Source organism: Triticum urartu, chromosome 4A (assembly GCF_056163025.1).
Source record: "Triticum urartu cultivar PI428250 chromosome 4A, HENAU_Tu73, whole genome shotgun sequence".
Classification (NCBI taxonomy): domain Eukaryota; kingdom Viridiplantae; phylum Streptophyta; class Magnoliopsida; order Poales; family Poaceae; genus Triticum; species Triticum urartu.
The window spans coordinates 478,184,492-478,212,442 of record NC_141876.1 but is presented as its reverse complement, the minus strand read 5'-3'; the positions used below and the strand labels follow the sequence as shown (position 1 = coordinate 478,212,442).

Here is a 27,951-nt window from a genome sequence, read left to right as displayed (position 1 = left end):
TGCACCCTACCTATTTCTGTTGTATCCTCCCTTCCAATCAATGAAAAGATACACACTCTAGTGTATTCGTGAAAAAAAAGTCAGCAAAATTTCAGAGAAAAGAAGTCAGCAAGACCTCGGCCGTTCCCAACACCGGCTCGGTCGGACCAGCCCAGCCAGCTAGACCAGCACGCAGCACCCACCAAATCCAAATTGGCGGTTGGATCCAGCGATCCAGCAGCCACCTCTCCGCAGCACTTCACCGTTCCAATTGCTCCCCACCCCGACCGCAGTGCTCGCCGGAGATCTCACTAGCACGGCCGCGAGCCCGCCACGCCCGCGGCCATGTCTTCCGGGCATGACTCCTCCGGGACGACGCTGATGGACCTCATCACCTCGGATCCGTCGGCCGCCCCGGCCGCCGGCGCGTCGTCGCAGCAGCCGTCTTCGGGCGGCGGCGGCGGCTCGCTTGGGAGGCCTGCCCCGCCGCCGGCGCCGGCGCCAGCGGATCGAAAGTCGAAGAGGGCGACCCTGATGCAGATCCAGAGCGACACCATCTCAGCAGCCAAGGCGTTCAACCCCGTCAAGGCCCTCCCCCAGCGCAACAGGAAGAAGAAGGCTCGTCTCCTACGCGGCCGCGTACCTCATTTTTACGCTCTACGCACTCTTATTCCGGTCTCATGCTGAATTCTCTGTTTCTCTGCAGCCCGTCTCGTACTCGCAGCTGGCGCGGAGCATCCACGAGCTTGCGGCGACGTGCGACCAGGTTCGTTGTGCTGCTTCGGTTGGATCGAATTGCGTGATGTGAGCTTGGATCTGTTGGCTTAAGTTGCTCTCTTCTGCACTGCCTTTTACAGAAAAAATCCCAGAGGCAGCTCGTGAACAGTGTGTTCCCCAAGCTCGCAGTGTACAATTCTGTGGATCCTTCGGTGGCTCCATCTCTTCTCATGGTAAGTATGCCATCTTTTAGTGCCGTCGCTCTCTCTTTGCCTCCATATTTCTGTATAGGCATCCCCTTTAGTTCGTACAAAGGGAAATGAGCCCACTCCCGGCCATTTCAGAATATGTGTTCTAAGACTGAAATCAGCCTCCACATTTCTTCATAGGCATCCATTTTAATTAGTACAAAGGGAAATGCGCCCTTCCATTCTCAAAAAAGCAAAATAAATGCGCCCTTCCCATAATTCTGCCATGATACTTAAATATGCGTCTAAGTTGTAACTGAAACCAGACACCTATCGTAGTCTATACTAACATCAGCCTAATGTTCTTGTTTTACTTCAGATACCTTTTTTCTTACATCAAGTTTATTTCTGTATTTACAGCTGCATCAGCAATGTGAGGACAGAAATGTTCTGCGCTATGTGTACTATTATCTTGCACGAATTTTGTCAGATAATGGCTCCCAGGGTTTAAGTGCTGCTGGTGGAATCCCCACACCAAATTGGGATGCTCTTGCGGACATTGATGTTGCTGGAGGAGTGACTCGGGCAGATGTTGTGCCCAGAATAGTTGATCAGCTTTCAGCAGAATCCACCAGCGACGATGTTGAGTGTAGGCTTCTATACCGTAATCTCAGTGTACATCAAATCTAGCATGCAAAATCTGGGTTCCAATAAAAATCTGTGCCCTGGTACAGCTTTTTCCTACTGATTACCTAGATATTTCATTGGTTCTGTTCCCCATTTGCACCAAAATTAGTCATGCTTTTTTTTCTCAAACCCTATGACCTCACCTTTTAGGAAACCGATCTCCTCATGGAGGTATTTTGCAGAGGCGTAGTGGGAATTCCATATTCTTGGTAATCATGTCCTGAATAAAAATGGCACCTTATGACCAAGCAAGTTTGTGCACGTCTTAATTGAAAGTAGGCATACTGGCCATCTATTTTATGACCAAAGAAGCATTTCAAATATCTTCATGTTAGGGTCCACAAGAAAGGATATATTTATGTCAACCATATGTTTTCAACCTTTTGTCTTCTCATTTCAAGTTGTGGCAAATGATTTTTATTGTGCTTAATTATTAATTTAAGGATTCTGTTATTTGAAGTTCATGCGCGGAGACTTGCGGCTCTGAAGGCCCTAACCTCCTCTTCCACAAGCAGTTCCGAGATGTTGGAGAAGCTTAGTGAGATTGTGTTTGGCATTTTGGAAAAGGTTCGTTATACAAGTCCCCCAACCGCCAACATTGTACTTCTTTGAGCTCCTTTTCAGTGTCCCTGGACTCTGGCTAGAAGCTCACAAGTGTTCTCTTTATGATATATTTTGGATGCTTTCAGGTCGCAGATACTAAACAGAAACGAAAGAAAGGGATATTTACCAAGCAAGGTGGCGATAAGGAGGTACTAGTTGGATCCAAGAGTGTGCATTTAATTTATACACTGCTAAGTACTTTTTGTGTGGGTATATACACCCAACCCTTCTCAAAGAGGCGCATGGATATTCCTGTTATGTACCTTCCTAACCTAATGATGGGCATCAAAACTTCGAAATTACATTTATTCATTATACCTCATCTGACACTTTTTCTACCTTATATAGCTAAATAAACAATGAACATGATGACAGGACTTCAAATATTTTGAGATTCCTTATCATGAATGCGAGCTATCCTTATGTTTTTCTTGTATCAATTTGGCAGTCTATTTTACGAAGTAACTTGCAATATGCTTCTCTAAGTGCCCTGAGAAGACTTCCACTTGATCCTGGTAATCCAGCATTTCTGCACCGAGCTGTCCAAGGGTGAGTATAACTTTATTGTCTCTGGGAAGATAAATTAATCTTATTTTCCATCTTGTATTCATTTTTGCACCTGTTTTTATTCCATGAGTTCCCAAGAGGTTTGATGAGGAACAATAGATGAGGAACATGAAAATATAATCATATGTCAAATCTGTTTGGCTACTTCTAGATACTTCTGTTGTGGTCTAGTATTTCTTTTCTTTTCTTTATGCTACCTACTGTTTTCTAGAGTCTTCTAGTTGTGAGTAGCTATGAGTAGAATGGTGAACCTTAAATAATGTTTCTAGAGTATTCCAGCTATAAGTAGAAGTATGTGAAGGCTTCCCAAAGCCCTATAAATAGAGGTCCTCACCTCTACTTTGTACCGAGACTATGTACCCCTACCGATAATAGAACTTGTTGTTCTTATCTAAGATCTTGGAGTAGATCTTGTGCCCTAGGAGTTCTGGATTGAACTCTTGCTGCCCTATCCGCCTACATTCGCCTCTAGAGCGATATCTAGTGCAGCACGTTGAAGCTGTTCCTTCAACACTTGTGCTGTACACATTGTAGCAGCAAGGTGGAGTTGCTCCTCCACAACCTTTGTGCTGCTTCAGGTGGTATCAGAGCCTCGTTGACCCATACTAGTTCTTGCTGTCCTCTCCGAGAGCAAGCTGCAGCAAGCAATGGAGCAATTGGAGAAAAGGATGGATGCAGCAGAACAACAAATCAAAGAGCTGCGTGAAGATCTTAATCGGAGATTTGATCAGCTGGTTGAGATGATAAGAAAGGGTGTTCCCCCTGCTACCAATAAAGGAGATTCATCTAAAGGAGAAGAAGATGTTCATCAAAGGAGAGGTAATCTTGAAGCAAGACCGCCACAACAACATGCTGTTCAACGTGCTTCAAGAAGGCCAATTTATGTTGAAACTTCTGAAGGTGAAGAATATGATGAAGCCCTTGAAGAAGCTGATCTCTATGCAAATCGGAGAGTACCCAACCCTACATATGCAAGAGATACATACAAGGTGAAAGCTGAGATCCCAAGTTTTAATGGAAATGTTGACATTGAAGGGTGCCTGGATTGGTTATATGAAGTAGAGACTTTCTTTGAGGTCATGGAGGTTCTGGAAGATCGTAGAGTTCCTTTGGTCGCATACAAGCTGAAAGGAGGAGCCGGTGCATGGTGGCATCGCGTTCAAGAGGAGCGCAGGCTGAGAGGAGAACCTCGTGTTAGAACTTGGCGACAAATGAAAGGCCTCTTGAAAGTGAGATTTTTGCCCGCTGATTATGACCAGATCCTATTTATCCAATTTCAAAATTGTGCTCAAGGAAATAGGACTGTTTCAGATTACACGGAGGAGTTTCTAAGGCTACAAGTGAGGTGCAACCTTGCTGAAACTGAGGAGCAACAAGTTGCAAGGTACATCAATGGTCTCAATGATGCTATTCAAGATCGATTGATGATGCAACAAATCTGGTCCGTTGATCAAGCACAAGCTCTAGCCTTAAAGGCCGAGAGGTTTGTGAGGATGAGAAAGACAACTAAGGCTCCATATCCTCCATATCGTCATACCGAAGGCTCATCTAGGAGTCAACCTAATAGTGGAAGAAAAGGCCACTCCACCAAAGACAAAACAGCCCATCCCGAAACAAACTAGAGGCAAGGGTAAGGCAAATGAAGGCCCAAAGTGCTATAAATGTGGTAAAGAGGGACACATATCCAGCGGTTGCCCACTAAGGAAATTTGTTAACACGACTATCCATGATGGTGAAAGTGATGAGGAAGAATACAAATCTAAAGATGTAGACGGACAAGAGGTTTGTCAAGAAGAAGGCGAAGAGGTGGTATGTGTGATCCAGCGTCTCCTATGTTCCACACCACAACTCGATGACACACAACGGAAGAAAATATTTGAGAGGAAATGCACGGTGAATGGCAAGGTATGCAAAGTAGTGATTGATAGTTGCAGCTGCGAGAATCTTATCTCCCAGAAGTTGGTGGACCATTTAAAGCTTGAAACCCATGATCATCCAAATCCCTACACTATTGGATGGATCAAGAAAGGAGTGAATATGAGGATCACCAAACAATGCAACCTGCCACTTTCTTTGGGTAAGCATTATCGCTCAAATGTGTTGTTTGATGTGGTTGACATGGATGCCAGCCATGTTCTTCTTGGGAGGCCTTGGCAATTTGATGTGGATACTACACACAAGGGCAAGGAAAATTCTTACTCTTTCATTTGGAACAAGAGAAAGATCATTATCTTACCAAACAAAACCGAAGGTAATACCTCTAAGGAGGAGGGGAAAACTATGTTAACTATCTCCCATACCTCTCATGAGTTTATGGAAGACTTGAAGGAGGCAGATTTGTGTGCTGCACTTGTTGTAAAGGGAGAAGAGCACCTGACTGTTGAAATTCCAGCAAAGGTACGTGGTTTATTGGCAGAATTTCAGAACATACTTGGGGAGCCACATGGCTTGCCACCGATGAGAGGAATTCAACATAGAGTTGACTTAATTCCGGGAGTAAATCTTCCTAATCTTCCACACTATCGAATGAGCCCAAAGGAGCATGATATATTGAAGGAGAAAGCGGAGGAATTGTTGCAAAAGGGGCACATTCGAGAAAATATTAGCCCATGTGCTGTACCAGCCCTACTCGCGCCAAAGAAAGATGGATCTTGGCGCATGTGTACGGACAGTAGAGCCGTTAACAAGATCACCGTAAGGTATAGATTCCCTATTCCCCGTCTGGATGATATGTTGGATCAACTTAGTGGAGCAAGAGTGTTCACAAAGCTAGATTTAAGAAGTGGATATCATCAAATCCATATAAGACCCGGGCATGAATGGAAGACCGCCTTCAAGACAAAGGAAGGGTTGTTTGAATGGCTAGTCATGCCATTTGGACTCTCAAATGCACCAAGTACCTTTATGCACCTAATGAATCAAGTCCTTAGACCCTTCTTATCCCACTTTGTTGTGGTCTATTTCGATGACATCTTAATCAATAGCAAGGGTGAGGATGAACACTTTGATCACATTCGGAAGGTGCTAGAAGTACTAAGGGAAACTGAGCTCTACGTCAACTTGAAGAAATGTGTTTTCCTACAAACACAACTTCTTTTCCTAGGATTCGTCATAACATGTGACTGGCATTCGTGTTGATGATTCTAAGGTTGAAGCAATCTGAGAATGGCCAACTCCTAAGACCATTTCTGAGGTAAGAAGCTTTCATGGCCTTGCAACTTTCTATAGGCGATTTGTGAAGAACTTCAACACTATCATGGCACCAATTACCGAGTGTTTGAAGAAAGGAAAGTTCCAATAGACAGATGCAGATGAAGCTAGTTTCAATGAGATTAAACAAAAGCTATCACAAGCTCCTGTCTTGATACTACCTGATTTCAACAAGACTTTTGAGTTGGAGTGTGATGCAAGTGGAGTAGGCATTGGAGCTGTCCTATCTTAAGAAAGGAAGCCCATTGCTTTCTTTAGTGAGAAGTTAAGTGAAGCTAGACAGAAATGGAGTACCTATCAGCAAGAATTATATGCTGTTTTCAGAGCGTTGAAAACTTGGGAAGTGTATTTACTGCCTAAAGAGTTCATTGTTTATAGCGACCATCAATCCTTGAAGCATTTTAGAAATCAAAAGCATGTTGACCGCATGCTAGCAAGACGGGCAGCATATCTGGAGAGGTTTAACCATCTCATCATGCATAAATCTGGAATAACTAACAGAGTGGCCGATGCTTTGAGTCGTTGTGCATGCCTCTTGACTTCTTTTGAAGCTGAACTTCCGGGCATGGATCAAATAAAGGAGTTGTATGAGGGTGACGAAGACTTTGGCCATGTTTGGGTAAAGCACGCAAGGGGCCAACCATTAGGTGATGACTATTTGATGCAAGATGGATATCTCTTCAAAAATGATCGTTTGTGCATTCCAAAAAGTTCTTTACATGACAAGCTGGTTAGAGAGCTCCATTCAAGTGATCTTAGTGGCCATGTTGGACGGGACAAGACTATCGCTAACCTGGAAGCTCGCTACTTTTGGCCACAACTAAAGAGAGATGCTGGAAAGTTCGTTCAACGGTGCCCCGTATGTCAGACCTGCAAAGGCCAAGTCCAGAACACAGGGTTATACATGCCTTTGCCTGTTCCTGTTGCTCCATGGGAGGACATTCCTATGGACTTCGTCTTGGGCTTGCCAAGAACAAGACGAGGAAGTGATGCTGTATTTGTGGTCATGGATAGATTCTCTAAGATGGCTCATTTCATCCCATGCTGCAAGACAACGGATGCTCATCATGTGGCAAACCTATTCTTTCGAGAAGTGGTCAGACTTCATGGAGTTCCAAGGTCCATTGTCTCAGACCGTGATAGCAAGTTTCTTGCTGCATTTTGGCTCACTTTGTGGAAGCAATTCAAACACTGAATTGAAATTTTCTAGCACTGCTCATCCACAAACAGATGGACAAACGGAAGTGGTGAACAAGTTTTTGGGTAATCTGATCCGTTGCATTTGTGGAGAAAGAAAGGGACAATGGGATTTGGCTTTATCTCTTGCAGAATTCTCCTACAATAACTCCAAGCATAGATCCACAGGAAGGAGCCCTTTTTCCATTGTCTACACTAAAGTTCCATCACATGTGGTGGACCTGGTGAAGCTACCATCAAGGGGAAACTCAAAATCAGCATTGTCCTTTGCTGATAATTACGCCGAGTTATTTGAAGAGATTCGCGGTTCTTTGGAAGCACAAAATCAGAAATATAAACAACTTGCTGATTGCAAAAGGAGGCCAAAATCATTCCAAGCTGGTGATAAGGTGATGGTCTACGTCCGAAAAGAGAGGCTGCCTTTAGGTGTTAAAGGGAAACTTAGGCAGCGAAGGTATGGACCCTTCTCTATCGTGAGGAAGATAAATGATAATGCTTATGTGATAGATCTTCCAAGCGATATGGGTATCTCCAACACTTCCAATGTTGCGGACTTGACTCTCTACCATCCAGAAGAAGCGCTCTATGAAGATAACTCGAGGGCGAATTCCAAACAATCAGGGGAGAATGATGAGGAACAATAGATGAGGAACATGAAAATATAATCATATGTCAAATCTGTTTGGCTACTTCTAGATACTTCTGTTGTGGTCTAGTATTTCTTTTCTTTTCTTTATCCTACCTACTGTTTTCTAGAGTCTTCTAGTTGTGAGTAGCTATGAGTAGAATGGTGAACCTTAAATAATGTTTCTAGAGTATTCCAGCTATAAGTAGAAGTATGTGAAGGCTTCCCAAAGCCCTATAAATAGAGGTCCTCACCTCTACTCTGTACCGAGACTATGTACCCTTACCTATAATAGAACTTGTTGTTCTTATCTAAGATCTTGGAGTAGATCTTGTGCCCTAGGAGTTCTGGATTGAACTCTTGCTGCCCTATCCGCCTACATTCGCCTCTAGAGCGATATCTAGCGCAGCACGTTGAAGCTGTTCCTTCAACACCTGTGCTGTACACATTGTAGCAGCAAGGTGGAGTTGCTCCTCCACAACCTTTGTGCTGCTTCAAGGTTGGTGCTTCAAATGGACAAATAGATTTGACGATTTGTAGCATCGTTTTCATGATTCTTTTCTTTGGTTGCAATAGTATCTCTTTGTGAGAAGCGAAGAATGATGCATGACTCATATAGTTAATGTTTTTATTGATTTATTATTTTCAGTTCTATTTCTGTATTAAATTTATTATCTTTTAACATATGTGCCAAAATTAAGAGTTAATTTGCTGTCTATCTGTACAGAAAACTGTCTGCTTCTGCAATGAATTTACAGCCATGATAGTACTGTCGCATATCGTCATCTGCCAATAGTAGTTAATAGGAACATGCTGCTGCATAACTGTCATTTTGTTCTCATCAGCGTGATACAACTGCAGGATTGAATTTTCTGACCCAGTTGCAGTGAGGCATGCCTTGTCAATAATCTCAGAAATCGCCGTTAGAGATCCATACTCTGTTGCAATGGCACTTGGTTAGTTTTCGCTGCTGTTAATTGTTTGAAATTTCTATTTTTATTTGTTAAGATAAAAGCCGTACATCGTTATAATTTGGAATGATTTATGCTCTAAAAAGTGGGCAATAATAGAGATGTCAACATAGAAATTCCAGTTAATATTTGTACATTTAGTTAATTTCTAACTCATCTGGTTTGATGCTAGTTCTGTAGTTTCTTACTCTCATGTATGACTTGATGTTTTGCAGGCAAAAACGCACAACCTGGTGGTATGCTTCATTATCCTTGTTTTTTAGTCCAGTTTTGAATTTTGATTTGAACATAAATACGTTTGGTCTTTCAGCTTATGTAAAACTCCCTCCATGCTTGAAAAGAACACATACACAGTTTATCTAAAGTCAAGCAGTGCAAAAGTGACTGAGTTTATACACACACAAAAATAATAATCAACAACTGCAATAACAAATTAGTATTTTAGTTCTTGATAGTTTTTTCTACAAACTTGGTCAAACTTTACACTGTTTGACTTAAGACAAAACTTATACGCCTTCTTTTCAAGCACAGAGGGAGTAATTGATAACTTTATTGTGTGCCTGTACGATTCAAGAAGTGCAGTCATAGTTGAATTTATCTTAGTTTGAAGAATTAAGTTTCCGCAAATACTTTTTGATTTTTTTCCTTTTTAGGGAATATTTCTTGATACTCCTTCTGTATTCAAAGTACAGGTAGCGCTAGGAATTTTATCTTCGGTTCGCATATCCATAAGTTACATTTACTTGTGCATCCACATGAAACTGTTATGTGGATAATTAGTTACCTGGGGAAAAACGTTTCCTTCTTGGCAGTTGCAATAATATTACTTGTTATAGGTTTAAAATGGCAATTCAGTGATACTTGAGGATCTAGGTTGCCTTAAGTGCAATAAATTGTCTGTTTCGAGTTTTGGACTATGACAACCATTGTTTTGGGAGGTTTTTAATTCACCAACAGTATAATTGTGTACGAATAGCTTTGATTGTTTCCATTCCACCCAGAGACCGAAGGGCATTAGAGGAACTCTTAACAGAACGCCAAATTGGCAGCCTCCAAAACCGTTTTGGAGTGCACTCCATGATTTTTTGGAGGCTGATGAGCCTACGTGCAAACTCAGATTCTCAAAAATGCAGCCTCCATAATTTCCCCACTCATTTTCGTTGCATCAACACAAAATTTGTACTAATATTTGGCATAGGTTTTTAACTGAATTTCGGCCAGATCAACCTCGAACATTTGAATAACATTGCAAACTAATAGTTCATTTGTGTGTGTTGGGGGGGGGGGGGGGGGGATTAGGCGCTTTAGCGACATTGTACATATCCAGGGGGCAAAATTGCTTAGCAACGTTTTAGAGAAGGGGAAATCTTCATACACAACTATAGATAACTAAACTAGATGCCGCGGGACTTGCCGATGCTGGATGCGGCTTTGAAGTCACGGGCGGCGGCCTTCCCAGCGTGGAAATGGGCAGGGGCCTCAGCCTCCCATGCCGTCTAGGCACCCTCTTCAGCGTCGGGGTGGTGCCTTCCTAGATGGCGTGCTCCCTTTTGCCAAGCCCGTGTTCTCGTCGAAGATTGGGGCGGGTGGGGCGAGATAGGCGGTGTGGGGGGCGTCTCAAGCCTCCCTAGTCCCTACAGGTGAGGGCGCGGCGCTGGCAGCACCCGCGGCGGCTGTCTCGCGAGACTCCGCAAGCACGCGCTGGATGACGGGATCCTTGTTATCAAGATCTCTATGCCAACAATGTCAACTGTGGCGCTGTGTTCCTCTTCAGCGGCGGCTTGCTCCTCCTTGACAGCGGCGGCCATGGCTTCAATGGCGGCAGTCTCCTGCTCCCATCGCAACTCCTCCTCTATTGGAGGCCGGTGGAGCCATGAGGCGGCCATGCTCCTGAGGGGGTGGCGAGGCCGATGGCGTCGACGGAGGAAATGGCGTGGGGTGATCTGTGGAGGGGACGGGAGAGGCTGAGAGGTGAGTGGAGGAGTTGCGACAGATGCGTCAGCGGGCGGCTTTTGTAGCTGTGGGCAGGAGATCGTGGTGGGAAATCATGGTGGCAGCGGGTGCGGGCAGGTGGAGACGCGACGGCTGCCATGAAACTTCCCTCCCGCCACAGCCAAATATGGATGCTAGAACCCAGTTTTTGGATTGCACTCCATATTTTTTGGAGGCCGAGGCTCGTATTGGGAGTCTGCTAGAGTGGGTTTTCCCACTCCTGTCCTCCATATTGGCAGTTATTATGGAGTTTGGGGTCCCTTTTCCGAATCTGCTAGAGTTGCTCTTACCTGCCTTTGCCTATAAATGACCGTTTCCTGTTTTGTCAACTTCAATGACGTCACTCGTTTGATAGCGTGACCTGTCAAATTGGAACAGGCGCTCTTCAGGACATCCTTCATCTGCATGACGTTCTCGCAAGAGTTTACCTTGCAAAGTTGTGTCATTCAATATCTAGGGCACGTGTATTGGATGGTAAGTGCAGTTTGCTTTTGTTTTTTTTACCAAGTCCACTTTGCGATTCCAGAGTGCATGTATTGATCTGTGCCCCTGACATAATATGATTTACACAGAGAGGCCCGACATAAAATCACAGTACAGTTCTCTCCTTTATCAACTCCTTTTGGATCCAAGTGACAGGGTCTGTTTCGAGGCAATACTCTGTGTTCTGGGAAAAGTTGACAACACAGAAAGGTGGCAATGATGTTTCATCAAGTTATTCTTTGTTGTGATGTGCTTCTGTACCAAAGTTGGAGTTGCATGTTGTGTTGTTAAATCAATTATCATGTGTTGCAGCACTGAGGACAGAGCTGGCGGATGGATCCGGTTAACTAGAGAAATTCTCAAATTGCCTGAGGCCCCATCTGTAGCATCAAAAGGTCTTCTGTCAAAAGCTAGTGAGAAATCTTCTAAAGCAAGGCGTCCTCAACCCCTCATCAAACTTGTAATGAGAAGGTTTGTCGCATCTTTTTATGGATGTTCAAGTGGTTGGTTGGTCTCTCTGTTTTCCTCTATGCTAACCGTTTGGTTCTTATTCTATCAGGCTGGAGAGCTCTTTCCGTAGCTTTTCTCGCCCTGTTCTTCATGCCGCTGCAAGAGTAGTCCAGGAAATGGGTAAAAGCAGAGCAGCTGCTTACTCTTTGGGTGCTTATGATGAGGGAGCCAATCTTCAAGCTTATTCAGATAATGTTGAATCTCTTGATTCTGATGAGAACTCACAACCTGAAGGTACTGCGATTCTATCATAGAGTCGAGTCATTCAGTTACATATTAAAACATGGAAAACCACATGCACTTTACGTTGGTTAGAAGTAATGTTGAGTCGGAGTCATGCATGTTGGTTCTGTCAATTCGTTCCGGGCCAAGTTTACTGGACAACTAGGAAACTAGAGATGATACCCCGCGCGTTGCTGCAGGAATTGGTTGCAATTATTTCAGTGAAATTGGGTGTATGAAACATTAGTATTAGACTAACAATATGTGAATTGAAACTAAAATACATATACCTTATTGTATTTGATTATTTTATAGGTGTAGAATATTTCTTGATATGAGTAGCATGCATAGTGCTTGGTCGTCATATGAGTATTTTCTCTTGCATGGTGGCATGATGAAGTGGCATAGGTGCATGTTGAGAGAATTGAAGTTAGTGGGTATTGAATATGAGTAGCATGCATCGTGCGTGTTAATATAGGTGTTCTCCCATGCATGGAGACATGATGAGGTGGCATAGTTGCATGTTGAGAGAATTGGAGTTAGTGGGGATCAACTTTTTTGGTATATAGGATATAGGATTGGTAATATCATGTCTAAGCATCTCCTTTTAAATCAAACCTGGCAATAATTCTTATATAAGCATGATTCCGAATGTATTCGGGCATGCTTACAGAGGTTTCATTAGTGAGTTACCTTAGGCCCCTCCCTTTTTTTGTTTGGCATAAAGTTATGTGTCCTATGTTTTATGTTATTTCATTTTGCAATAAATCATCTAACTGTTCTGGTGCATGTTGTAGCCACCCGGAAAGCTAAGCCACTGTCGAATGGACATGGTGGAATGGACACAGTAGCAGGGTTATTGGCGTCACTAATGGAAGTAGTGCGGACAACTGTAGCATGCGAGTGCGTATATGTTCGAGCAATGGTCATCAAAGCTTTGATATGGATGCAAAATCCACATGAGTCCCTCGATGAACTAAAATCTATAATTGCGTGTGAGCTGTCGGACCCAGCCTGGCCTTCTTCTCTACTGAATGATGTCCTGCTAACCCTACATGCTAGGTTCAAGGTATTGTATCCCTTTCGCTGTTAAATATTATGCAGGTTGCCTTGTTTTTCTTTTTATGAAGGTGCTCTTTCGTCCACATTTGATGCCTTTTTATCAGCCATGTGCCTGAAATCATTTTGAAACTGGAAGCAACCTTAACTTTCTGTAGTCACTTCGAGTTTCTGACGTTTCAATTATTTTAGAATAACACTGTTTAGAAAAACAATATATTATGACACATTTTTTATCTTGGTATTTTCTCTGCCTTCTTTCATACAGGATTATTGTTGCAATTAAATATGGTCTGAACTATTTTTAATTTTTGTTTTGCCCCCTTGTTTATGTGTTTTATGGTTATAGTTAAGAGTATATGCATTTTGCAGCTATTATTTTAATTAGTTGTAGTATGTTCTCATTTTTGTGGATTTTTGTTGAGTGATCTATTATTCTGGTTTGTTCTTACATGATAGGCAACCCCTGATATGGCTGTGACTCTGCTTGAGATTGCTAGAATTTTTGCTACTAAAGTTCCTGGAAAGATTGATGCTGACGTTCTACAACTGTTATGGAAGGTAGGCATTTTTTCATAAAATATTTACTAATGTTTTTCTGAACCGCCAAGGTTTACTTGATGAAAGGGGCCCCAACCATCTGAAGTCATTTGCAAAGCTGCAACGTATTGTATCATATAATCCCTGGTTTCTACAGCATTTTGGTCCTATGTTGTTATGCAATAGTTTTCATGACATTTTTTGTATAATGGGGCTAATAACTTGAGTACAAAATAACAATTCTTGTCTTCCCAGACATGCCTTGTAGGAGCAGGACCAGATGGGAAACATACAGCATTGGAAGCTGTGACAATTGTCCTTGATCTGCCACCACCTCAGCCTGGTTCAATGTCTGTACTCACGTCTGTTGATATGATATCCGCCTCTGATCCAAAATCTGCAATGGCACTGCAAAGATTAGTCCAAGCTGCTGTAAGAGCAAAACTTTGACTTGGTTAGTTTATTCATTGAGCATGGAATCAAAATATGTTTATGTTTTGGCCCTTCAAATGATCAACAGGTTTGGTTTCTGGGAGAAAATGCAAACTATGCTGCATCTGAGTATGCATGGGAATCTGCAACGCCGCCTGGTACTGCTCTAATGATGCTTGATGCTGATAAAATGGTTGCTGCAGCTAGCTCCCGTAACCCTACACTTGCTAGCGCTCTGACGCGGCTCCAAAGGTGTGCATTTAGTGGCAGCTGGGAGGTATGTGCCTGAAAAAAAAATTAGTTTCCTTCCCTTTAACTTGACAATTTGATCGAGTGAGACTGAGATGGTACTGCATCTCCTTGTACACGCCTTCCCGTTTTCCTTATCTTATGGTTTACACTTTGTAGATCCGTATCGCTGCTGTCCAGGCCCTAACTACCATTGCAATAAGGTCTGGTGAACCTTATAGACTACAGATATACGAGTTTCTTCATGCTTTGAGTCTGGGGGGTGTGCAGTCAAACTTTTCGGAATTGCAGCTAAGTAATGGGGAAAACCAAGGTGCGAGTGGTACGGGTCTTGGGTCTTTGATTAACCCAATGCTCAAGGTCTTGGATGAGATGTATAAAGCTCAAGACGACCTTGCTAGGTATGTTGTCCATAAAATTCCTCTTGCCTGCTCTGGAATTGTCCTTGAAATGGCTGCTCTATGGATTTTTGCAGGGACATCCGTCAGCATGATAATAGCAAACAAGAATGGAGTGATGATGAACTCAAGAAACTTTATGAAACCCATGAGAGGCTTCTTGATTTCGTTTGTTTATTCTGTTTCGTTCCAAGGATTAAATACTTGCCTTTAGGCCCTACCAGGTATGTATTTGTAATATTTGGGGTTCTAATTTCCTAGTGCAGTCAAGTTGCTCTTGCTCCTGATTTGAAGTGTTACTTCATCGTGGAAGTCATCTATGAAGTTAGAGCTGTACAATTCACCACTAAGGATTGTAAACTTTACCATCCGCTACATCTTTAGTGTTGTTTGGAGCCATACAATAGATTTTTTTTGGGTGGTGGTGTTATCTTGGACAAGCTGGATCATTTGCTCCATATGATGCAATTAATTGTACTGTTGGACCACCACATGCTGGTTATGGTCCATACTTCATATGGGCCTCACTGCTGTACCATAGGGTTTTCTTCTTCTTAATCCTAAGTGACAGTCTTAGCAATCCTCCTTTATTTGTAACTTCTTTTTTCAAGCATTTATGTCATCCGGGAGACAGTGGGAGGTCTCACATGTTATGATGTTTTTGTAGTGACCATCAGCTTTAATTTAAAGCTTTCTGATCCACATAATTTTCTTTACCTACTGGCTACTGCTAGTTTGCAACTTAAACTCTATGCGAAGGCCTATATTCTCAAATGTCTTTCACCCTGGAAAATACAACATTTAGAATTAAGTTCTGAATTGCTGTTGAGTAAGCTGTAATTTTACATTTGTGATTGCTTAGGGTGTAGGTTAAGTGCTATTTATTGCTGGCTTGTGCAGTTCATGAAATCTGCTTGACTATCGTATTTGTATCATAAGAGAAATGTTGTAGCATTCCATAAGAGAAAGTTGAGTGTAAATGACCTGCCTTTTCCCCCTTGTTTTTTTGGCTGGGATGCATGTATGATGTTGAATCTTATGTACAGTGCCAAGCTAATTGAGATCTACCGCAATCGGCATAACATTAGTGCATCTGTCGGTCTAAGTGACCCTGCTGTTGCTACCGGAATATCTGACCTCATGTATGAGTCGAAAGAAGTACATAAGGAGACCAGTACTATGCAATCCGGAATTGACCCTGATCTAGCTATGGCCTGGGCAGCGGGTTTGGAAGATGATGCCTGGGCAAACGATGCCCCAGGTGTGGACAAAGTAAGCATCTTTTGTGTTGATTCATAAAGGTTCCTGATACCTATCAGTTCAGCTAAGAAGGCTTGCTGTTAACTGTGGCAGATAGCCTGGTTGCTTAATCATTTCCGTACCAGCTCCCTTTTCCTCATTGCTTGTGCTCAATTAGAGAATGTTGCTTTTGATACACTTGCTTCCTTCTTCTTTGATCATATAATAGGTCAAGGATTTCCTTTCTGGTGCTGGAACTGATGCTCCTGATGTGGATGACGAGGAATACATGAATTCTAGGCCATCAGTCGGTTATGATGATATGTGGGCCAAGACAATTCTTGAAGAGGTGGATGCAAGTTTTATGACATTTTCTTAAACCACTCTACTCCGTATACTTATTTAAAAATTAAAGATAAATAATTCGTTTTGTTTTATATTTTGCAGGAAGATGATGGGAGGTCTTCTGGCGGGTCCTCTCCTGACTCGACTGGTTCTGTGGAGACATCCATATCGTCCCATTTCGGTGGCATGAACTATCCGTCTTTGTTTAGTTCAAAACCACCAAGCTATGGGGCTTCACAACAAACGGTATTTTGCTTCATCCATTATATTATTGCAATGTTATCTATATCGTTTCTGTTACTGCATCTTACAATGCAGATATCATATTTGTAATGTTTAAATGTTTTTCTTAGGGAAGAGCACTATGCACTTAACTATGATAATCATTTCTTAGATCCTATGGCTCAAATGTGTATTGCCGATATGGACGTTGCATACTATATGCGCTGCACCAGCTAGAGCTGGAGACTAAAAGTGTGGTTCACCAGCCGATATGGACATTGCATACTATATCCCTAATTTATTTTTTTGAATCGAGGACATAGGCACAACATCTGTGACATAAACTGTTAATCTGAATCCAAAATACTCCTTGAGAAACAAAAGAGAGAATTCGCACCGCAAATAGTAGCTAATCCAAATTGGGCTGTAAATTATATCAACACTCAATTTGTCTTTTTGTTTCTTGAGCTGTGTTTCGAATTTAGGCTTAAAATTTTGTAACTTGATTTTTTAGAGGTGCTAGGGTGGTTGGATGCACCTGGTGCACCAGATACACCCTCAGTTTGAAACACTTTGCAGAAAACACAGGCGCCAGAGGAATACAAGAAGTCACCCAGTTTGTGCCTCCCTCGTATTGCCTGTGTTCCCTTCACTGTTAGGGTGCTACTGGGGTCTCACCACTGGTTGGGTGGCTCCTGTGTTCATCCTTGGAACATCATATAATTATGGCCAGCTTCAAGCAATACTGGAGCACACGAGTTACAGTAAAATCACTTCATATTTAATTATAATCGAACTTTCAGTATTTGAATATTAAAAGCTATATTTTTCCAGTTTCTGCAAGCATGTCCTCAAGTAGTGTATTGGTGTAGTATCTTTTTGTTTGCTGCTTCTACCCTGTGATTTCAGATGCCATTTGTTTAAAGAAGACTATTCCTTATATCCATTTGCATTTTGTTTCAGATACGTGAAGAACCACCATCATATTCAACATCTGTCCTACAGAAGCGTGAGTCGTTTGACAATCCCCTGGCGGGGCGTGGGGGTCGAAGTTCTGGATCTGGATCCCATGAGGATGTTGAGAAGAGTTCCGGGAACCCTCAATCTGGGAAAGCATTGTATGACTTCACAGCAGGCGGCGATGATGAGGTATGGAGGCTGTAATTCATGGCTACGTTTTATAACTTTCTGAAGTCCAATGCTTTTCTTTCTCCCGAGTTTGATGGGGTATTGCTTATTGGAAGACACGTTTTCTTTTCCAGAGAGATAATTATTAGTTTCCTAAATTAAATTTAGTTGGTGTGTTCATCTAACGCTTAGCATGCTGGTTAATTAAAAAAAACTTATGCACCAAAACTGAATGGATGCGAATGTCAAAATAATCAAGCTGTCCCTTCTTTCTTGTCTTGGGGTGCAAAGAAGATAACACATACTAATTTATGTAACTGTTTTCAGCTGAGTTTAAACTCTGGAGAAGATGTGGATATTGAATATGAGGTTGATGGTTGGTACTACGTAAGTTATTATGACCTCACCATTTATTTAACTTGTTCCCTGGCTGGGATGATAACGATTTCAAATGTGCAACCGTTGCTATTTGCTCAGGTGAAGAAAAAGAGACCAGGAAGGGATGGGAAGATGGCAGGTCTGGTCCCTGTTTTGTACGTGAGCTCGTGATAGCAATGAACCTTGTGACATACTACTCTGAAGAGCTGGGTGGAGCAAATGGGCCTAAGAATGAAACGCTGGTTAGTTTTGATGCTGTCCTGTGGAAGCAAGGACATATCCAACCCTCTCCGTGTGTGTGTTTGTACGGTGCGGCGGTATTGTTGCTGGTCTCTGTGTGCTGATTTTGTTTGCTATACATACGGCCCATTCAAGTCATTGTTTACATGGGTGGATAGGAATTTGGGACACTCCATTCCATCTTGCATGCGCCGTTCTGCTCCACCGGTTATGCTTGGAAGGTTTCGGTTACACCCCGTGCCCAGTTCTTCCATCGGCTGTGCAATACATCCCATTGTAATTGTATAACTATTTAGCTGTGAAGAGGCTGTTGTAAACTGTAGGCTCAATTTTTTTTTTACCCCACGATTCTTTTGGTATTGTGTATGGTATGGTGTGAACTGTGTGATTCAGTAGCAAGTAGTAGTGCTGTATTTTTTTTTATGGTTTGTGTAAATTTTTGTTTTCCGGTGTATCTAGGATACATGAAAATATACCATAGTGAAAACAACAGGCACCTGATATTTTACTCATTTTGCCTTCCCTATGTTCTGATCAGTTAGTTGTTGGCAATAGTTTGGCTGATACTACGTGAGTGCTCACGTCTGCAGCAATGTTGAGGTCATATCGCCCTGTCGTGTTCACGCCGCCTAAATTGTGTTGGCCAAAGCATGTGCATCAGACCGACAAATGCATCAGATTCACCGGATCGTCATTAGAATCACGACTTGTTCAATAAAAATAGGCAGCGCAAGTCGGTTGGTCGCTAGCCAGCCTCCTTATCTTGAACCCCCACAGAGAAAGCAGTAGGTATACGGACACATCTAGCCAACACACCGCAATACGCAAGCAGGCAACAACCGCAGCCCCAAGCAAACCGAAGATGGGGAAGGAGTTCGGGAGCATGGAGGAGTTCTGGGGGTTCTACCTGGGCCAGCACTCGAAGCCGGCGACGCGGCGCTGGCACTTCGCCGGCACGCTCGCCTCGCTGGTGTGCGCGCTGCTGGCGGCCGCCACCGGCCGCGCCGCGCTCCTGGTGGCCTGCCCTGTGCTCGGCTACGGCATGGCCTGGTACAGCCACTTCTTCGTGGAGGGCAACCGGCCGGCCACCTTCGGTCACCCCGTCTGGTCCTTCCTCTGCGACTACCGCATGTTCGCCCTCATCCTCACCGGCCGCATCGACGCCGAGCTCGCCCGCCTCCGCGTCCACCCGCGCCTCGCCTCCGACTGACCGATCCGGCCGCCTCTTCGCCGTCCGTGCCGTGCCGTGCCAGCATCAATCAACCAATAAAGATTCCGCGCACTTGCAGGTGTGTCGGAGCATTTGTCTACCGAGGTTCCTGGTGTATGTGTACTTACTTGCTGCGACCAAAATATAAGAACGTTTTTAACACTACACTAGTGTCAAAAACGTTGTGGGACAGAGGTAGTAGTAGTTCTACCATGTGTCTTTGCCTCTCGTGAATTATGATTGCTCTACTCTAAGGCCTTTCTCTTCTCCTTGGTATGGGGGCAGTTCTAACACGAACTGGACATACTTCTGATTTATTTTCCTGCACTTCATTCAGTTCCACAACACAGGCTCCCAAAACGACCCACGAGTTTGACAAGTAGTAGATAGAACCTCACAAGAATCGCAATAACAAATGGCAGATATACACGAATACGCGCCCTTAATTTTTTTAATAGCCGATTTAACCGGAGGTCACACGCATCTGATCATGTTGGCTGTAGAGTGTAGACCATTGCCCGGCTCAGCTGTCGCTTCTGTTGGGCTTGTCTGACTCCTCCTGATACACCTGAAACAAGCACGAAGCGTGTCAATCGCCGATGAGAACTGCAGAAATGCCAGCAAAGAAGAGGGAGAGAGGGGGCAGTATCTGTCCTCCTACCGTGTCAGCTGACGGGATCCACTCGTTTGTGGCGGGGTTTCCCTTGGAGGAAGCATGGCGCTCCGTCGCATCCGGGTCCTCGGAGAGCTCGAACGAGGCGCCGGCGGGCCTGTCCACCTTGATGAAGCCCGTGCCAGTCTGCACCACGTCCATCGACCACGATTCAGCTCAGCGGCTCATATAATTCAGAGAAAAATTGCAGAGGAGGAAGGCAGCGACCGTGTGATGCTGCTTGCCGACGCAGCCGAGGTCCTTGTAGTACTCCGTCTCCACGAACTCCTCGCCCGCCTTCCCGCCCTCGCACACCAGTTTCTGCGACAAGAAACCACACGCACCGCGGCATCAGTGGCTCCGCTCCGGCTTGTAGATTCTAAGCATCCACGAGAGGTCTTGATGAACAGGAGGAGATGGTGCGACCGACCTCGGAGTGGGCTTCCAGGTCCTGGAACTTGTCGAGCTCCGGGTGGAAGCCGTCGGCGCCGGGGCCGGCGAGCGCGTCGGTGTACACGGCGGAGTGGTCGCTGCGGGAGGGCTTGGAGTGGCGCTTGGGCGCCGCGCCGTCGTAGTACCCCCGCACCTCGTCCACCCTCACCGCCTCGTCCACCGGGGACAGGTGCGCGTCGCTCCTGCTCGGCCTCGACATGTCGCTCGACCGACCTCTCCGCACAAGCGCGCCGGCCGATGCTACTGCTGCCGGAGCGTACTGGTGGTGTGTATTGCTAGGCCGTGGCCGTGGCCGCGCTCGTTAGCGGTGGTGTTAATTGCGCGGGCGGCGGTGGTGATGGTGGCTGAAAGCGCCGTGCTATTATGCCGCGTGCGACGGTGGCCTGCCCCGGCAGCGAGATGTTTGTGAGGAGAAAATATCCGCGGGGAGCTGGGTGGATAGAGGGGTACGTCGCTGGGTTGGCGAGAAGATGGACGGACGAGAGGCCAGGAATGCGCGGCCGCTCGGCCGTCACGTCGGAGACGGCGAGATCGGGGCCCTGGCCGGGGCCGTGGTTTATCCGCAGGCGTTCAAACACGGCGTTCTGCTCAAAAAAATAATTTTGAGGGTAATAGCCAAGCTTTATTCATTAAAAACCACATGTAGTGGGATACAATTCGGGTTATGGGGTTGGTCTAACCAAACATAGCGCCCCGGACCCAGAGAAAGAGTATGCTTGGCTAATCTATGAGCTTCTAAATTGTTCAAACGGCCTTCAAAACAAAAATTATAATGAAAAAAAGATTGTTGGACTCTAATCTCCTTGATGATTGCTCCATAAGCGCACTTGCTGTCGTTGTGTATGGCACTCATCACCTCCTTCGCGTCTGACGCTACGACAAATTGGTTTAGGTGAAGATCAATTGCAAACGCCAAACCTGCCCAGCACGCTATTGCCTCTAGTGTTGCCGGGTCATCCACACCTCTGATAACTAGAGCCGAGCTACCAAGGAAAGTCCCCGAGCTATCTCTGCATACCGCTGCCGCTGTCCCCCGGCTTCCTTTCCTGCACCCCGCATCAACATTAATTTTGGCATAGCCAGTAGGAGGTGCTTCGGGTTTCCTGTTGCTGTTATGTACCACTCTGGGTTCAGTCCTTACCGGCTCCTGTTTTCCATTGATTACCTCGAGTTCATCAATGTACCTCTCTACAAAGGACATGATCGCATGTGGGCTCTGAAAAACACCTTCGTGTATAGCTTTTCGCCTCGCTACCCAGATAGCCCAAAGAGTCACCGAAATCCTCACAAATTCAGCATGTGATAACAACTCCATTAGAGTAAATAGCCACTGCTTGGCTTTTGGTTCGGTAGTTGACGTCATCTTTTGCAGAAGTTCACCATCTATGAGCGCCCAGGTGCACCGTGAGGACGTGCAATCGAGGAGCGAGTGTCTCCACGAATCGGGTGCCCCACACATGCCACATGAGTTCGAGTGTGCCATATGTCTTCTCGCACGGACATTGTTTGTTGGGATCGAATGCTTTGAGAGTCTCCAGAGGAACATCCTCACCTTGCCAGGCACTCTCGTTTTCCACAAACTCTTCCAAGATCTCTCTTCCGTCGCAGTGCTTGAAGGACCCAAAGTATTCTCAAGCCATGCCTCTCTCCTTAACTTGTTAGCTACAAGCATGCGATATGCCGAACGGACCGAGAAAAAGCCATTCTTTTCATAGTGCCAACTCTAGAAATCAGAGATATTGCCAGTGCATAGGGGAATGCTTAGTATGACTTGAATATCCATCGGCATGAACACCGACTCCACCTTCTCTCTATCCCAGCTTGCGGATGTGTGATCTATGAGTTCTGACACTAGCAGAGGAGGATTTTGAGTAACGCACCTGTAAGGTTTCATCATCTCCTCTTTGGGTAGCCAGTTATCTTCCCAATTTTTTGTGGATTCTCCGGTGCTAATGCGCTTGATCAGGCCCATCTTCAGGGTGTCACGTCCCTCTATAATGGCCCTCCAAATCTAACTTGGGTGATTCCCCAATGAAGCTTCCAAAATTGAGCAACTCGGGTAATATATACTCTTCAGAACACGCGCGCTGAGAGAGTCCGGCTCCTGCAACAGCCTCCATGCCTGCTTTGCTAACATGGCCAAGTTAAAGAGTTCAAAGTCCTTAAAGCCTAGACCACCCATTCCTTTTGGCTGGGTCATAGTCTTCCACGAAACCCAATGGGGTTTTCGCTTTCCTTCCTTGCTACCCCACCAAAATTTCCGGATTAACATATTGAGATGTTCGCACAAACCTCGTGGCAATTTGAAACAAGACATAGAGAAGACCGGAACTGCTTGGGCGACCGCTTTCACCAAAACCTCTTTGCCTGCTGAAGACATTGTGCTCTCAATCCACCCTTGCACTGTACTCCATAGACGATCCTTCAAGTATTTAAATACACTGTATTTAGATGAGCCTATGTCCGAGGGCATGCCTAAATATTTCTCATTTAGGGTCTCATTTGGAACTTGCATCACCGTCTTCATCTCTGTCCGGATACTGTCGGGAACCCCCTTGCTAAAATAAATCGATGACTTGTTGTAGTTGATACGCTGTCCTGAAGCCTGACAGTATCTGTCAAGAACTAGGTTCACCTCGGTAGCACCCATACTATTTGCCTTGAAGAACAGCAGGCTGTCATCAGCGAATAATAAGTGATTCACCTTAGGTGCCGAGGACGCCACTTGTAAACCACTCATGTTGGATGACTCGCTTCTGGATTTTAACAGGCACAAAAGGCCCTCTGCTGCTAGCAAGAACAAGTACGAAGATATCGGGTCCCCTTGTCTGATCCCACGTGTTGGTGTAAACTCCTCCAACCTCTTCCCATTAAACTGAACTAAAAAAGTTACTGAAGATACCAGTCCCATGACAATATCCACCCACCTCTGAGAGAAACCAAGTTTCAACATGATTGCTTGTAAATACTCCCACTCTACCCTGTCATAAGCTTTCATCATATCAAGTTTCAATGCACATGATTGATGTTTCTTTGCTTTGTTCCTCTTCATGAAATGCAAGCACTCATAAGCAGTCACAATATTATCAGTTATCAGTCTCCCCGGGACGAAAGCTGACTACTCCTCTGAAATGATCTCCGGTAAAATGACTCTCAAACGGTTAGAGATTACCTTGGATGCAATTTTCTAGAGGACGTTACATAGACTGATAGGCCGGAATTGTGACAATAACGTGGGTTTTTTTACCTTTGGGATCATCACCAAAACTGTCTCATTGATGCTTCTTGCTGATTCCTTGCCCTCTACAATGTCAAGCACTACTTTTGTAACATCATCTCCGTAGATCTCCCAATGGTGTTGAAAGAAGTGGGCCGGGAAACCATCCGGGCCCGGTGATTTTGTGGGAACATTTGGAAAAGGGCTTTTTTTACTTCTGCTTGGGTGTAGGGCGCGTTCAACATATCATTCATTCCCTGCGTTACTTTGCGGGGTACGGTCGAGAGGACACTCTCCATATCTTGTACCCCCTCTGAGTTATACAAGTTTTTGTAAAAAGCGGTTGTCATTGCTTCCATCTCATCTTTATCTTCGGTGAACTGACCGGACTCTTTCTGAAGAGCCCTAATTTGATTTTTTTCGTCTCCTTCTACTCGCACGTAAATGAAAGAAGTACGTGTTTTTATCTCCATGCATCAGCCACTCGAGTCTTGCCCTCTGGCGCCATAATATTTCCTCGCGATGATATAGCTCAACTAGATTTTCTGTGATTTTTAACTCCATGTGGTTAGGACCGGATCTACCTGGGAGGCCGCGCAACTCCTGTAGCTGTTTCTGCAGCCGTGCAATCTGCCTCCTTACATTCCCAAAGTGCTTGCGACCCCATGCAGAGAGATCCCCCGACACCCGCTGCAGCTTTTGTCGTACCTGCTCCACTGGTCGGATGTGGTCCAGGTTCTGTGCGGCCCACCCGTCGCCAATCACTTCTACATGCATGGGGTCACGCTCCCAACACATCTTGTACCTGAACTGCCTCGGTCCTCGTGGAACTGCATGCAGCGTGTCGAGCTGGAGGAAGATGGGGATATGATCAGAAGAAACAGCATGCTTGTGTTCCAGAATTGCTGTTGGGAAAGCCAAAGACCATACTGGATTAGCTACACATCTATCCAGACGAACTCTGGCGTAAGTTCCTCCTGCCACCTTTTTTTCAAAAGTCCAGTTGATTCCAGTGAAGCCTATATCTGACAAACCGCATGTATCAAGCGCATCTCTAAACGCGTCCATTTGTGCCTGACTTCTGTTTGCCACTCCATCATGCTCATGTGAGTATAACACCTCATTAAAGTCTCCTATAACTGCCCATGGCAGATCGTTAGCACCAACAATGCTCCGCAACATGTCCCATGTTTTATATCTTTCCACTACCTAGGCCTCCCTGTAGACGAAGGTGACCCTTGTTTTTATCTGAGCCAAATCATCTATCACAACATTAATATGATACTTGGAGTAACCATCAACCACTAGCTTTATTTCATCATTCCAAAAGATACCAAGTCCACCACTTCTCCCAGAGCTACTAACTGCAAAACTATTGGTAAAACCTAATGAGCCTGCTAGATTCTCTACACGAGAGCCCTCTATCTGAGTTTCGACAATGCATAATACTGATGTCTACTACACAACCTTCTTCTTGTAGACGTTGTTGGGCCTCCAAGTGCAGAGGTTTGTAGGACAGTAGCAAATTTCCCTCAAGTGGATGACCTAAGGTTTATCAATCCGCAGGAGGCGTAGGATGAAAATGGTCTCTCTCAAGCAACCCTGCAACCAAATAACAAAGAGTCTCTTGTGTCCCCAACACACCTAATACAATGGTAAATTATATAGGTGCACTAGTTCGGCAAAGAGATGGTGATACAAGTGCAATATGGATAGTAGATAATAGTTTTTGTAATCTGATATTATAAAAACAGCAAGGTAACAAGTGATAAAAGTGAGCGTAAACGGTATTGCAATGTGTGGAAATAAGGCCTAGGGTTCATACTTTCACTAGTGTAAGTCCTCTCAACAATACTAACATAATTGGATCATAAAACTATCCCTCAACATGCAACAAAGAGTCACTCCAAAGTCACTAATAGCGGAGAACGAACGAAGAGATTATGGTAGGGTACGAAACCACCTCAAAGTTATCCTTTCCAATCAATCCGTTGGGCTATTCCTATAAGTGTCACAAACAGCCCTAGAGTTCGTACTAGAATAACACCTTAAGACACAAATCAACCAAAACCCTAATGTCACCTAGATACTCCAATGTCACCTCAAATATCCGTGGGTATGATTATACGGTATGCGGCACACAATCTCAGATTCATCTATTCAACCAACACAAAGGACCTCAAAGAGTGCCCCAAAGTTCTACCGGAGAATCACGACGAAAACGTGTGCCAACCCCTATGCATAGGTTCATGGGCGGAACCCGCAAGTTGATCACCAAAACATACATCAAGTGAATCACGTGATATCCCATTGTCACCACAGATACGCACGACAAGACATACATCAAGTGTTCTCAAATCTTTAAAGACTCAATCGGATAAGATTACTTCAAAGGGGAAACTCAATTCATTACAAGAGAGAAGAGGGGGAGGAGAAACATAAGATCCAGCTATAATAGCAAAGCTCGCGATACATCAAGATCGTGCCAAATCAAGAACACGAGAGAGAGAGAGATCAAACACATAGCTACTGGTACATACCCTCAGCCCCGAGGGAGAACTACTCCCTCCTCGTCATGGAGAGCACCGGGATGATGAAGATGGCCATCGGAGAAGGATTGCCCCCTCCGGCAGGGTGCCGGAACGGGTCTAGATTGGCTTTCGGTGGCTACGGAGTCTTCTGGCGGCGGAACTCCTGATCTATTGTGCTCTCTAGAAGTTTTACGATACGTAGGTATATGGGTACAAGGGGTACGTCGATGGACCGAAGGGGGGGCCACGGGGCAGGGGTGCGCCCCCTACCCTCGTGAGCACCTCCTTCATCTTCTGACGTAGGGTCCAAGTCTATCCGGTAGGTTTCCTTCCAAAAATAACTTCTCCAGTTGATTTCGTTCCGTTTTGACTCCGTTTGATATTCCTTTTCCTCGAAGCACTAAAATAGGCATAAAACAGCAAATCTAGGTTGGGCCTCCGGTTAATAGGTTAGTCCCGAAAATAATATAAAAGTGGAAAATAAAGCCCAATATTGCCCAAAACAGTAGATAATATAGCATGGAGCAATCAAAAATTATAGATACGTTGGAGACGTATCAGCATCCCCAAGCTTAATTCCTGCTCGTCCTCGAGTAGGTAAATGATAAAAAAGATAATTTTTGATGTGGAATGCTAGTTGGCATAATTTCAGTGTAATTCTTCTTACTTGTGATATGAATATTCATATCTGAAAGATTCAAGACAAAAGTTCATATTGACATAAAAATAATAATACTTCAAGCATACTAACTAAGCAATCATGTCTTCTCAAAATAACATGGCCAAAGAAAGTTATCCCTACAAAATCATATAGTCTGGCTATGCTCTATCTTCACCACACAAAATATTTAAATCATGCACAACCCCGATGACAAGCCAAGCAATTGTTTCATACTTTTGATGTTCTCAAACCTTTTCAATCTTCACGCAATACATGAGCGTGAGCCATGGATATAACACTATAGGTGGAATAGAATGGTGGTTGTGGAGAAGACAAAAAGGGAGAAGATAGTCTCACATCGACTAGGCGTATCAACGGGCTATGGAGATGCCCATCAATAGATATCAATGTGAGTGAGTAGGGATTGCCATGCAACAGGTGCACTAGAGCTATAAGTATATGAAAGCTCAACAAAAGAAACTAGTGGGTGTGCATCCAACTCGCTTGCTCACGAAGACCTAGGGCATTTTGAGGAAGCCCATCATTGGAATATACAAGCCAAGTTCTGTAATGAATAATTCCCACTTAGTATATGAAAGTGACAACATAGGAGACTCTCTATCATGAAGATCATGGTGCTACTTTGAAGCACAAGTGCGGTAAAAGGATAGTAGCATTGCCCCTTCTCTCTTTTTCTCTCATTTTTTATTTTTTTATTTTTTTTATTTGGGCCTTTTCTCCTTTTTTATGGCCTCTTTTCTTTCTCTTTTTTTTATTTGGGCTTCTTTGGCCTCTTTTATTTATTTTTCGTCCGGAGTCTCATCCTGACTTGTGGGGGAATCATAGTCTCCATCATCCTTTCCTCACTGGGACAATGCTATAATAATTGAAAGATCATGGATGTCGCCTAGAGGGGGGGTGAATAGGCGCTTTAAAATAATTACGGTTGAGGCTTGAACAAATGCGGAATAAACCTAGCGGTTAATTTGTCAAGCACAAAACCTACAACAACTAGGCTCACCTATGTGCACCAATAGCTTATGCTA

The 27,951-nt window shown here is 44.3% G+C and overlaps 3 protein-coding genes across 4 annotated transcripts; 2 read left to right on the top strand and 1 right to left on the bottom strand.

Moving 5' to 3' along the window:
• Positions 1-157: 157 nt before the first annotated feature.
• On the top strand, positions 158-18,693 carry LOC125552175 (SH3 domain-containing protein). Its single transcript, XM_048715656.2, has 25 exons — positions 158-597; positions 686-745; positions 837-929; positions 1,305-1,533; positions 2,032-2,138; positions 2,261-2,323; positions 2,623-2,723; positions 8,635-8,729; positions 8,960-8,980; positions 11,115-11,210; positions 11,309-11,429; positions 11,532-11,690; positions 11,779-11,963; positions 12,749-13,020; positions 13,470-13,571; positions 13,806-13,982; positions 14,071-14,259; positions 14,391-14,632; positions 14,707-14,853; positions 15,676-15,901; positions 16,098-16,217; positions 16,316-16,459; positions 17,399-17,584; positions 17,891-17,950; positions 18,041-18,693. The coding sequence occupies exons 1-25, from the start codon at positions 325-327 to the stop codon at positions 18,110-18,112; spliced, it is 3,540 nt and encodes a 1,179-aa protein (XP_048571613.1). The 5' UTR covers positions 158-324; the 3' UTR covers positions 18,113-18,693.
• A 147-nt stretch (positions 18,694-18,840) lies between these two features.
• On the top strand, positions 18,841-19,645 carry LOC125552177 (transmembrane protein (DUF962)). The gene has a single exon (XM_048715658.2). It carries the CDS (start codon positions 19,044-19,046, stop codon positions 19,389-19,391), a length of 348 nt encoding a protein of 115 aa, XP_048571615.1. The 5' UTR covers positions 18,841-19,043; the 3' UTR covers positions 19,392-19,645.
• Positions 19,646-19,689: 44 nt separating this feature from the next.
• LOC125552176 (uncharacterized) lies at positions 19,690-20,964 on the bottom strand. Of its 2 annotated transcripts, none has more exons than XM_087518630.1 (4): positions 20,474-20,964; positions 20,273-20,364; positions 20,053-20,229; positions 19,690-19,959 (listed from the first exon to the last, which is right to left on the bottom strand). In XM_087518630.1, the coding sequence occupies exons 1-4, from the start codon at positions 20,693-20,695 to the stop codon at positions 19,866-19,868; spliced, it is 585 nt and encodes a 194-aa protein (XP_087374756.1). In that variant the 5' UTR covers positions 20,696-20,964; the 3' UTR covers positions 19,690-19,865. The 2 variants fall into 2 exon arrangements, with proteins under 2 accessions (XP_087374756.1, XP_048571614.2); XM_048715657.2 differs by having other exon boundaries at positions 20,053-20,190; positions 20,272-20,364; positions 20,474-20,945.
• Positions 20,965-27,951: the final 6,987 nt, after the last annotated feature.